The 13,589-nt window shown below is 38.2% G+C and overlaps 1 protein-coding gene across 1 annotated transcript; it reads right to left on the reverse strand.

Moving 5' to 3' along the window:
- Positions 1-4,857: 4,857 nt before the first annotated feature.
- Positions 4,858-5,184, reverse strand: LOC140831353 (uncharacterized). The gene has a single exon (XM_073195105.1). The coding sequence runs from the start codon at positions 5,182-5,184 to the stop codon at positions 4,858-4,860; it is 327 nt and encodes a 108-aa protein (XP_073051206.1).
- Between the last annotated feature and the right edge of the window lie 8,405 nt (positions 5,185-13,589).

The raw sequence follows: 13,589 nt of genomic DNA on the forward strand, positions 1-13,589 counted from the left end.
AAATAACACAATAAGCACTAAATTCTTTTTATAGCTTCAATAGCAAGATATGTCCTCCCGAACTATATAAATACTACCGATGTATTTTTCCCTTTCTTGATTATAAATTTCCTTTTCCAAGTGATAATTTATAACATACAAATCATTCAAGATATGGCCAATAAAATGAAAGCATTAAGATTGGAAAAACACAAATGAACAATAAAGACAACTTATATAGCATAAACCATGAATCTCAACACATGGTTTCTAGTTTTGTTCCATCATCTCTCCAGAATTAAAATTTAGTTCATAATAATAAAAATAACACAACAATACATGAATCTTAAACAAGACATATCAACTAAAAGTAAAAATAAAGAAAGAAAGAACTTAGAACAAGAGTTTTGGAGTGTATGAAGTTTTTGTCCAAAGATGTGCAAGAACTTGTTGAAGATGATGATCTTGATCTTCAATCTTTTTCTTTGTAGCCTCCACCCTTTTTCTTGATCCTCTCCATACCCTAGATGATGAAAAAGAGATCCTTTTATAGTCTAGACATGATTCCCCACGTAGCACACCATTTTCCTCTACTTTTATTCAAAGTCTACAAAGTTTCATAATTTCCGGAATAATGTTGGTGCATGACCGCAGGTGCGAAGGTGGTAGGACCGCGGGTGCGGTGTCCGTTCGTCAAAATTCATCATGTTCATCTGGTGAGACCGCGGGTGCGGTCCTAGCATGACCGCGGGTGCGGTCATGCTTCGTCAAGCTTTGTCCTTTGCACCTTCTAATTCATCACTATACTACTCCAAACTCTCATTTCTAAGCTTCCAAACTACAATAACAAAAACAACAACAAATCAAATAAAACCTGCTCAAGATTCACAAAATTCCAAGTTAAAAACAAGTAATAAAAGTACAATAAATTGCACTTATCAAACTCCCCCAAACTTAAGATTTTGCTAGTCCCGAGCAAAACAAAACAACAAGAACAAACAAACAAACAAGTCATGAAATATTTTAAAGAACTTGGCCTCAATATAAATTCAAAATCCTTCATGCATTTACAATTCAAATCAATTCAACCACTTGTTCATTCGGATAAAATCATGTGATTGGTTAATTCTCTAACTTCAAATCTCTTCAACCATGTTTCAAATCATTCTCAATTGATTTCAAATTTTACAAACACATATCACAAGGTCTTTTTCGGTAAATATTGGGTTCAAAGAAATATTCATTCAAGAAAGAGATACCCAATAAATATTTGATGCAATGAGGTGTGTGTAAAATTGATCAAGATTCTTACTCAATTACAGTGTTTATCGATTGTCCATAGGCTAGATCCTCCCAATCACTCTCCACTAGTATATTGGACAACTATGACTAGGTTAATAGGATTTTCAATGGTTGTAATGTTAGGCCTCGGTTCATGGCTACAAATAAAGATTAGGAGTTCAAATAAGGGAGTAAATTGAATTTCATCTCTTTTGCAAACTCCACTATTTCTTTTGATCTCCAAATTTTTTTTTTCTTTATTCATTTCATCTCTTTTTCTCCCCTTTTTCTCCAACTTCAACAATGTATCAATATTCATTTTTCTTTTGTTTTCTTTTGTAGGAGAATATCACTTTCTTTAATCTTTTGAATTCTTACTCCCTTGAGAAAGTAGGAAATAATTGTATAAGATATTCAAAAGGTTGGTAATTGTGGGATACTTGAAAAAAATATTTGAATGGGGGTCTTTTACACATATTTATGTGTGCCATTCAAATTCATATAAGCTCAAAGAGGTGACAAATGATAAATTAATTTTATTTGGTAGCTTGAAAGGCTCAATCGATCCAAAAATCACCTAAATCATTCCTAAATCATAATTTGTCCGTATTTCGCTTCGAGTGATGTTTAGATAGTTCTAGACAAAATCTCAATTCACCATCAAATAGTAGAATCTAATCATCGTGAAAATGGTGTCTCAATGCATCAACCAAATACATATATATTCAAAAAGAAAAGTGCTTGGCTTCCAAGGAATTTCAAAAACACAATTCTTTGTTCATATAGGCTCAAAAGGGCTTCAAATGAATGTTTATGAATAATATAAATGGCCCAAATAAAATCAAAGATTGCCTCAATCATCTATGTGTTTGCAAAAAATTTATTTCAATGTCAAATAAAAATCACAAAGTTTTATAGAAATTGTAAGTCTCAAACTCACCAAATCTCGTGATTATTCTCTAAAAAATTCAAAGTGATCAATTAACATGAATTTGATGCATGACCTTTCTTTTCCATAAAAAAAATTTTCATCATTGGCTAATTCATTAAAAATTTCATGACTAAAATACTACAAACACACAAAATAAACAAAAATTTTAAACACACAAAATATACTAAATAAATAAACACACATAAGCAAATAAACACTCCAAATAAAATAAAATAAAACACAAAAATAAAATAAAATAAATCTCCCCCAAACTTAAACATGTGCATCGTCCTCGATGTGAATAAGCTTGATAAATAGGAAAATGCACATACACTGGGCAACGACCGTCAGTGGTCATTGCCATCATCCTCATCTTCGTCGTCGTGGGGTGGTTGGAACTCCGGCGGGTGGTAAACGGGTGGCCACTGTGGAGGAGGTGGAAATGGATGACCAGAAGTAGAAGCAGATGGAAATTGCTGAGCCAACACTGATGTGAAATCCATCATGTAACCCATGAATGTATCGGTTCTATACCGAAACGCATCCATCTCTTGGCGTTGAACTCGCATGTCCTCTTCCAACATAGTCAATCTGTCTCTCCTGTGCCTTTGTTGCGGTGGTGGTTCTTGAGCCTGGGCTTGGTCACGTCTCTCTGCAGCTCTCCTATTGAATTCCCTTTCAGATCTACGTGCTGCAGCTTGGTCATTTCTGACTCCCACAAATGGTTGAATAACCAAAATTTCATTCTTTGGCTTCAACAACTCTTCATTCGTAGCCCAAGTAACTCCCGCATGTTGGCATAAAACAGTGATGAGAGAGGGGTGGAGAAGTCCACTCGGAGAGTTACCTCTTGCATAGTCGAGAATCGAATTCTGAAGCAATTGACCTAAATCAATTGCCTTCCCTGTCATAATGCAAAATGTGAGCATAGCCCTCTCCTTGATGACGGTAGTGGTGTGTTCGGTAGGCTTGATCCTAGCAGAAATGAATGAATACCAATGTTTCGCAACAGTCTTCAGATCAGACTTCGCTAGGTTCAAGTGCACATCGTCCCTCATTCTCCATTCGGCTCCCTGTATGCAAATTGTTTGAAGAATACTGTTATAATCAACATGCTCGTTCCTGTATTCTTCATATTCGTCGTGCATGATTGCAGGGATACCATATAACGTGTTAATCGTATGTGCATCAAATGCTACCCATTTTCCCCGCACAAACACCGTCAACCGATCATACCTAACCTTGAGGTTAGCATAGAACTCTCTCACCAATGAAATGACAGCATCTTGTGGCTGCCTGCCAAATTCTTCCCACTGTCGAGCCCTAAGCATTTCTCCAATTTCAGTATGAGGGGCACTAAGATCAAATCCCCTTTCCTTTATAATGCTTCTATTCAAAATCTTGCCATATTGCTCCTCCGCCTTCTCATCATAAAACCGACTCGCATCATAATTTACCGTTGATGAGGATGAAGCACCCTTTGATTGTTTTCTTCTTGGTGGCATTTAGTCGAACACCTTCTAACACAACTTCAATTCAACCCCACTTCTCAAAATACAAGATTCTTGCACTCCTCCAAACTACTACTTCACAATTATCACACCTCAACAATGTACACAATAATCAATCAACAATATTCCCAAAATCAACAATATGCTTCACCAAATGAATTTTTCCTTCCTTAGCAACAAACCCCAACAATTTTCGAATTTATCAACAAATTTGCTATGACTTTGCTCACCTTGGGTGTGTTGAATTGTTACTTGAAGAAATTTTGGAGCCCCTTTTTCAACCCTAGGTTTGATTTTGAATTTGATGGAAAGGAATGTGATATTTTATGGAATGATTGAAGATTTGTAGGTTGTAGTGATGAATTTGTTGAAAGAAGAACAAAAATTTGGTGTGTGAGTTGTGTTTTGAGTAGGGATTTCAAAAATGGAAGTGAGGGTTCTTGAGAATGATGTTCTTCGAGTGTGGTGATGAATGCCCGAGTCTGTGTTTAAAAAGAGCGACCGCGGGTGCGGTGTTATAACCACCGCGGGTTCGGTATCTCTCGGCAGCTTGGCGCGGATGCGGTGTTAGTAAGCTCCGCGGGTGCGGTACATGTTCGGCAGCCCTTGCATTTTTCCATGCGAATCAGCGCGAGGGCGGTGTTATGAATACCGCAGGTGCGGTGCATGTTCGGCAGTTCAGCGCAGGGGCGGTATGCTAGGGAGCGCTGGTGCGCTGTGTTCTCGGCATTTGCATGCATTTCTCCATACTGCACGACCGCAGGTGCGGTGATGTTAGCACCGCGGGTGCGGTTGTGCTTCGGCACACCAAGCGCGGGGGCGCTGTCTTTGTACTGCGGGTGCACTCCTGCTTCGAATTTTCTTGTATTTTGAATGCACCTCAAGCATGGGTACAGTGCACATGAGACTGCAGGGGCACTTCTGTTTCGTCAAAATATTTTCTTCTCAAATTTTTAGTCCTGAAAAGAAACAATTGAGATTCATTAAATTTGGGAAGATAAAATCACACATTATATCAAAAATACAAAACCACAAATAACATGATACAAAAATAAAATCAACTCCGAAATAAAAATGCAAAAGAAACAAAAATTTGGGTTGCCTCCCAATAAGCGATTTGTTTAACGTCTTCAGCCTGACTACCATCAGTTTAAATCAAGTTGATCCGTCCAAATTAATGTTGTCAAGGTGCCTTACTTCATTTCCATAGTATGGCTTAACTCTTTGCCCGTTCACCTTGAAAGTCCTCCCATCACTGCATTTTAGCTCAATTGCCCCATGAGTATACACTGTCTCCACCGAAAATGGGCCTGACCAACGTGATTTCAACTTACCAGGAAACAACTTTAGAAGGGAATTGAACAAAAGTACTTGTTGTCCTGGTTTTAGTTCCTTTCGTACAATGAGCTTATCGTGCCACTTCTTGGTCTGTTCTTTATAAATCTTGGCATTTTCATAGGCATCATTGCGGAACTCCTCCATTTAATTCAACTGAAGTTTTCTTTCATCGCCAGCGGCTTTCAAATCAAAATTCAACTTCTTAACTGCCCAGAATGCTCGATGCTCCAATTCCAGTGGCAAGTGACAGGCTTTACCAAAAACCAATCTATAGGGAGACATCCCTATAGGCGTCTTAAACGCTGTCCTATAAGCCCACAATGCATCATCCAGTTTTATAGTCCAATCCTTCCGGTTTGTAATGACAGTCTTTTCTAAGATTTGTTTGATTTCCCGGTTGGATATTTCAGCTTGTCCGTTCGACTGAGGATGATATGCCAATGTCACTCTGTGCTTCACATTGTATTTAGCCATCAGTGAATTAAAAATTCTATTGCAAAAATGCGTACCTTCATCACTTATGATGGCTCTCGGTGTTCCAAACCTGGTGAAAATGTTCTTGTGCACAAATTTAACTACAACACGAGCATCGTTAGTACTGGTGGCGATTGCTTCCACCCATTTCGAAACATAATCCACAGCTAATAATATATAAGATTGACCAAAAGAAGGGGGAAAAGGTCCCATGAAATCTATGCCCCAGACATCAAAAAGTTCCACTTCCAAAATATTTGTCAGTGGCAATTCGTGACGCCTAGAAATATTTCCTAACCTTTGGCACCTATCACATGATTTCACTAAGGTATAGCTATCTTTAAACAAAGTAGGCCAGAAAAAACCTGATTGCAATACCTTAGCTGCTGTTCGTGTTGCTCCAAAATGTCCACCATAAGGTGATGAATGACATTGTTCCAGAATTTTGTGTGCAACTTCTCCATCAACACATCTCCTAATCACTTGATCAGCACATCTCTTATACACACAAGGATTTATCCCAGAAGAAAATTTTGATATCATGAAAGAATTTCTTTTTCTGGTGATGGTTCAGATCTGGAGGAAAAGTACCACAAGACAAAAAATTAGCTATATCGGCAAACCAAGGGAGTTTAGAATTTACCTCAAATAGTTGTTCGTCTGGGAACGACTCATTAATTACTCCACCATCAGTTCTTTCTTCCAGCTCTAGTCGTGACAAATGATCTGCCACCTGGTTCTCACTACCCTTCTTGTCTTTGATTTCAAAATCAAATTCTTGAAGTAGTAGTATCCATCGAATCAATCTGGGCTTGGCATCCTTTTTGGCAAATAAATAGCGAAGAGCTGCATGATCAGTAAAAACGGTTACCTTGGTGCCAATGAGATATGTTCTGAACTTGTCAAATGCAAACACAACTGCTAGCATCTCTTTCTCAGTAGTTGTATAGTTCTGTTGGGCTGCATTAAGTGTACGACTTGCATAGTAGATAGCCTTGAACATCTTCTTTCGCCTTTGTCCCAATGCTGCTCCCACAGCATAGTCGCTAGCATCACACATGAGCTCAAATGGTTCCTTCCAATCTGGTACTATCATAATGGGAGCAGAAATCAGTGCTTTCTTGATCCTGTTAAATGCCTGCAATCAATTATCGTCAAAAATAAATGTCGAATCCTTCTCCAACAAATTACATAAAGGTCTAGTAATTTTAGAGAAATCTTTAATATAACGACGATAAAACCCAGCATGTCCCAAGAAGCTTCTGATCCCTTTCACATTCTTCGGCGGTGGAAGATTTTCAATTGCCACAACTTTGGCCCTGTCAACTTCTATTCCTTTAGCCGAAATTTTGTGGCCAAGCACAATACCTTCTGGAACCATGAAGTGACATTTTTCCCAATTCAGAACTAGATTCTTAGCCTGACATCTCCGCAAAACAAGCATTAAATTTTGCACACAGTTATCAAAAGATGAACCGAACACAAAGATATCATCCATAAAAACCTCCATTATTTCCTCAACCATGTCAGAAAATATGGCCATCATACCCCTCTGAAACGTAGCAGGTGCATTGCACAGTCCAAATGGCATTCTCCTGAAAGCAAATGTACCGTAAGGGCAAGTGAAGGTAGTCTTCTCCTGATCTTCCGGTGCTATGACAATCTGATTGTAACCTGAATAACCATCTAGAAAGCAATAATAATGATAACCACCAACTCTATCAAGCATTTGGTCAATAAATGGAAGTGGGAAGTGATCTTTCCTAGTAGCATCATTCAATTTCCTGTAGTCTATACATACTCACCAACCAGTCACTGGACGAGTTGAAATCAATTCATTGTTCTCATTTCTCACTACAGTTATTCCTCCCTTCTTAGGCACTACTTGTACTGGTGAAACCCATGAGCTATCAGATATAGCATAAATAACACCAGCATTTAACAATTTTAATACCTCAGCTCTCACAACCTCTTTCATTGCGGGATTAAGCCTTCTCTGATGATCAACATAGGGCGAATACGATTCCTGCATCAAGATTTTATGCATACAAACTGTAGGGCTAATCCCCTTTATATCATCAATTGTCCATCCTAAAGCAGATTTAAATTCCCTCAACACCCTCAACAATTTCTCTTTTTCAGTACAAGTAAGTAAAGAAGAGATGATTACCGGATATGTTGAATTTTCACCTAAAAATGCATAACAAAGGTGACTTGGAAGTTCCTTCAATTTAGGGGATACTTTTGGTACCTCTATACTTGCATCTTTAAGTAGCTCTACATGATGCACATCAATCTTTTCTTTAGGCACTGTATCAAGAGCAAGTAACTCCTCTTGCATGTCCCAATCATCGTCATCCAGTATAGACGCGGATTCCAACAAGCATCTCTCCAAGGAATCTTTCGTCAATCTACCTGCACCAACATGAGATACACATGAATCAATTACATCAATACTATTACAAGTACTTACCTCATTTGGTTCTTTGATTGTGTTGTAGATGTTGAACATGACTTCTTCTCCACCTACTCTCAATGTAAGCTCACCCTTGTGCACATCAATCAAAGCTTTTCCGGTGGCCAAGAATGGCCTTCCAAAGGTAAGTGGAGTGTCCTGATCTTCTTCCATATCTAGAATGAAAAAATCAGCAGGAAATATAAATTTGTCTACCTTTACCAGAACATCTTCCACTATACCCCGTGGATATGTAAGTGATCTGTCCGCCAGCTGCAAGGTAATAGTGCTAGGCTTCACCTCGCCAAGCTCTAAAGTCCTGTAAATAGAAAAAGGCATTAAATTAATACTGGCACCTAAATCACATAAAGCTTTATTTATTCTAGAACCACCAATAACACAAGGAATAGTAAAACTCCCTGGATCTTTGAGTTTCTGTGGTAGTTTCTTTTGGAGTATGGTGCTACACTCCTCGGTCAACTTAACTGTCTCAAACTCATGCAACTTCCTTTTCTTTGACATCACATCTTTGATGAACTTTGCATAGTTTGGCATTTGCTCCAAAGTATCGGCAAATGGGATGTTGATATGAATCTTCTTGAAGATCTCCAAAAATTTGGCAAATTGCTCATCCAATTTCTTCTTTTTAAACCTCTGTGGATATGGAAGTATTGGCTGAAATACCGGAGGTTGTTCAACTTCAACTTTGGATCCCTCAATTTCAACTTCTTCAACAGTCACCTCTTTTTCATCCTTTTCATTGGAATTTTTACCCTCAAGTTCATTTCCACTTCTCAAAGTCACAGCTTTGTATTGCTCCTTTGGATTCACTTCAGTGTTACTTGGGAACTGACCTTTATTTTGATCTTTCAATGCATTAGCCAATTGACCAATCTGTGTCTCCAATGACTTCATTGTGGCTCCCATATTTCCCATGTGAGTTTCCATGCCATCAAGACGAGATTCAGTCCTAGCCATTCTTTTACTTGATTCAACAACAAATGTCCCAACTAAATCCTCAAGTGAAGGTTTTCCTTCCCCCTTTGATGTATTTAACCCCGGTGGAGGATTCAACACATTCTTATTATTTGCATATGAAAAATTTTCATGATTTCTCAAACCAGGATGATAAGTGTTAGGGGGAGGGTTACCTCGATATCCTCCATAACCACCAAAATTCCTATTGTTGATATAATGTGCCTCATCTGGAATATGTGGTTCTTCAGTAACAACAGATGCATTTTCCACCTCTGATGTACTAGCTTTATTCATTGCTGCAATTTGAGTTGTCAAAGCTGAAACTTGAGCGGTGAGTGATGTAATAGGATCTATGGCATAAATTCCAGATTGCTTCTTTACTCCTGACCTTTCAGACGGCCACTGATAACTGTTAATGGTCATCTGTTCAAGCAAATCATATGCTTGATCGGGTGATTTGGCAAATATCGTGCCACCAGCTGCTGCATCAACAGTGCCTCTTGTTTGTCCATTCAAACCATTGTAAAATAATTCAATCTGTACCCAATCTTCAAAACCATGGTTTGGACATCTCCTCAACAATTCCTTATACCGTTCTCATGCCTCATATAGTTGCTCAAAATCAGTCTGCCTAAAAGTACTTATCTCGATTTTCAACTGTGCAGACTTTGCAGTTGGGAAATATTTTGCAAGAAACTTGGTTGCTAAATCCTGCCAGGTAGTGATACTCCCCAAAGGAAGCGATTGGAGCCATCATCTTGCTTGGTCCCTAAGAGAAAAAGGAAACAAACGCAATCGAATTATATCATCAGAAACACCATTTATTTTTACCGTATCAGTCATTTCAAGGAATGTTCTGAGATGTAAATGAGGATCTGCAGTGGCGGCTCCCCCAAACTGATTCTGTTGAACCATGTTTATCAATGCGGGCTTGAGCTCAAAGTTATTTGCATTAATAGTTCCTCGTGCTATGCCCGAATAATGAGCATTCAGTACCGGCCTAAAATGATCTCGGATGGGTATTGCAGGGGGTGGATTTTCATTATCTCTGTTTTCAGCCATTGCTCGAATCTCTTCTCTTCTTGCCTTTCTTAATCTTCTTGCGGTTCTTTCGATTTCAGGATCTAAGATAAGCAAGTCAGGATTTTGCGATCTTCGCATGCACTGTCAAACAAAGACAATAAACAAATCAATGTTCAATGTAATACAATAAAAACAGCTCTAAATTAAAATCTAGACTAATTGGTAACAATACTAATATAAATTCAAATTTGACACTCCCCGACAACGGCGCCAAAAACTTGTTGCGTGTTTTCTTGATTGCTCGCAAGTGCATGACGTCAAGTTATAGTAAAATGTAATTTTGAGTACAAGTGTCGATCCCACGAGGAATGTAATTCTAAATTTATATTAATGCTTGTAATTAAAATAGTCTCGATTTTATTTAGAATAATCAATTAACAGATTTGTTCGTATCAATAACTGAATTGAAAATAAATTTAATTATAGTACCAAACAGAGTTGAACAATAAAATAAAAGATCTAGAGGTCCGACTTCACGCAACTATCCACCATGTACTATTTTCTGTAGCTATATTATAATTGTCCTTCTTATTCATTAACCAAGAATTCTATAATTATCCACTCCCTCTCCTGAGTGCTAAATAGATACTAATTATCTAACAAAAGATTGTAACATCCCTATCAACAATCTAAAATTAAATAACACAATAAGCACTAAATTCTTTTTATAGCTTCAATAGCAAGATATGTCCTCCCGAACTATATAAATACTACCGATGTATTTTTCCCTTTCTTGATTATAAATTTCCTTTTCCAAGTGATAATTTATAACATACAAATCATTCAAGATATGGCCAATAAAATGAAAGCATTAAGATTGGAAAAACACAAATGAACAATAAAGACAACTTATATAGCATAAATCATGAATCTCAACACATGGTTTCTAGTTTTGTTCCATCATCCCTCCAGAATTAAAATTTAGTTCATAATAATAAAAATAACACAACAATACATGAATCTTAAACAAGACATATCAACTAAAAGTAAAAATAAAGAAAGAAAGAACTTAGAACAAGAGTTTTGGAGTGTATGAAGTTTTTGTCCAAAGATGTGCAAGAACTTGTTGAAGATGATGATCTTGATCTTCAATCTTTTTCTTTGTAGCCTCCACCCTTTTTCTTGATCCTCTCCATACCCTAGATGATGAAAAAGAGATCATTTTATAGTCTATACATGATTCCCCACGTATCACACCATTTTCCTCTACTTTTATTCAAAGTCTACAAAGTTTCATAATTTCCGGAATAATGTTGGTGCATGACCGTGGGTGCGGTCATGCTTCGTCAAGCTTTGTCCTTTGCACCTTCTAATTCATCACTATACTACTCCAAACTCTCATTTCTAAGCTTCCAAACTACAATAACAAAAACAAAAACAAATCAAATAAAACCTGCTCAAAATTCACAAAATTCCAAGTTAAAAACAAGTAATAAAAGTACAATAAATTGCACTTATCATTTGGTTACTGCATGAACCACCTGAAGAGAATCTGAAAAGATACAAACATTAGCAAACTGTTGGGCCCCACAGAAATCCATTCCAAATCTTATAGCTTCTCATTCCGCACCCTTAATCGACTCCCGATTTCGTACCAATTTTGCCTTGGCTCCTAAAAAAAGCCCATGAGAGTCTCAAATAACAGCCCCAACACTGAATAGGTTATTTGCCTCATCCCAACCTGCATCCACAGCAAGCCTCACCTGACCAATGTGTTAGAGTAGGTGCACGTCGAGCCAAGTGTTGGCCGAATGTACACAATGAAACTCTATGTATAAACAGTCTTTATTTTAATAATATTTGAAATTCTTGTTTTGTCACTTCTTTATCTATATACACATGCTAGTTGCATAGATAAAGTCCTTGAATATACAAATAGTATAAAGAATATGAGATGCTCATATGATGAGTATCATGAAACTCATATTTGCAATACTGTATATTCTAAACAGTTTCTAGTCGATTCAGCTGCCGCTAAGAAGGATATAGGCCGCTCGAGTTCGAGACTAGTATCTACGATGTGAGTACCATGTTTCATTGGTAGGGGACATTGTGATGTCCGAACATACAGATAGGTGCTCCTTGTAGAGTGAACTGAACAACCCTCCATAAAGGACTTTCTAAGTGGTTCTCACTTATCGAGTGGAAATGTCCTAGTTTATGGTTGTATACCATTAGTCCTTATGACCCGAGACAACATTGAGATTCTATAGGCTAGCATTACACTTTGACTTGTTTACCAACTCTCATGGGGTCATCAGGTGGCAAGGTTGTGTGTTTTGTCGAAACATATAGGAGTCGATGCATTGTAGTCTGGGATTCACCGCTTACCTTCGAGTATGGATATCCTATGTGATCTCATGTGTATGTAGTTTGAAATCTCTGATCAGAGTATGGTGATAATTAAGAAAAGAGTTTCTTAGATTACACCATCGATGCAACTACGATATGACACATAGTATCGATTCATTGACAACTCTCGATATACCAATGGTTGTCGAATCGGTCGGGATATATGAGTTGAAGGGACCGTACTGTACGCTAACCATAATTAAATGGTTCTTGCAGGCACTATCATTTTATACCTAGGGAATCATGTAAGCGATGCTGCTAGGCGTTTAACATGATTGGTTGGGTACTATCAGACTTGAGTTCTGACATTCTTGTTATCAAGGAGCTGATAAGTAAGAATGGAGCAATTAGGGTGTAGTAGCCCGAATTCCAAATTGGGTAATTAACGGAGTAATGGTGATTAAGAAGGTTTAAGGTGTAATTTTGGCTATGGTCATGATCGGACGGACCGAAGAGGGTTCGGAAGCACCGAAGAGTTCGGACGATCCGAAGTGTAGTTCGGTGAATCCGATCATAGGTGTCAAGTGTTGATCGACACGTCATTTTCCATGCATGTTCGGACGGTCCGAAGTGTATGATCGGAGGATCCGATCATGAGCTGTCAAGAGCCATTGGACACGTAGCGTTCGGACGTTCCGAAGTGTTGTTCGGAGGATCCGAACATGGCCTATAAATAGTGCTCGGATTTCTCATTTGTGACTTGCCAATTCATGATTTTGCCTCATAGTTGAGAGGATTTGGAAGGTTTCTAGGGTTAGTTGTTGGTCGAGCGATAGCCAAGAGCTGTCAGGAGTAGTAGCGTAGCGGCGCCTGAGTTTCAAGGCAATCGACATCAAAGGGCTGTCGAAGGACGAAGGTAAACCCTAAACCTTTGGTAGTACTAGGGAGTACTGGTTTTGCTAGTCGAGCATGGTAGTATTGATTGAGTATGCTTTTGATGCGTAGGCTTGTGCTAGACCTGATTAACGGTGTTGCGTAAGGCTAGGCTTGCTGTGATAGAGGTACGAAAGTACTATCCGAGATATCCTGGTTGAGTATACATTCATATATGTGTTGCATGAGTATTTGCTGCATTGTTATATGTCATATGATGCATGCTATTATGTCACGAGTTATGATGCATATTGCATATCATGTTGAGCCGTATCTCCTTCGAGATAGCCTTTACTGTTGAGCTGTATCTCTTTCGAGATAAGCTATATCTTGG

This window comes from Primulina eburnea, chromosome 5 (assembly GCF_022965805.1).
Source record: "Primulina eburnea isolate SZY01 chromosome 5, ASM2296580v1, whole genome shotgun sequence".
NCBI classification, from domain to species: Eukaryota; Viridiplantae; Streptophyta; class Magnoliopsida; order Lamiales; family Gesneriaceae; genus Primulina; species Primulina eburnea.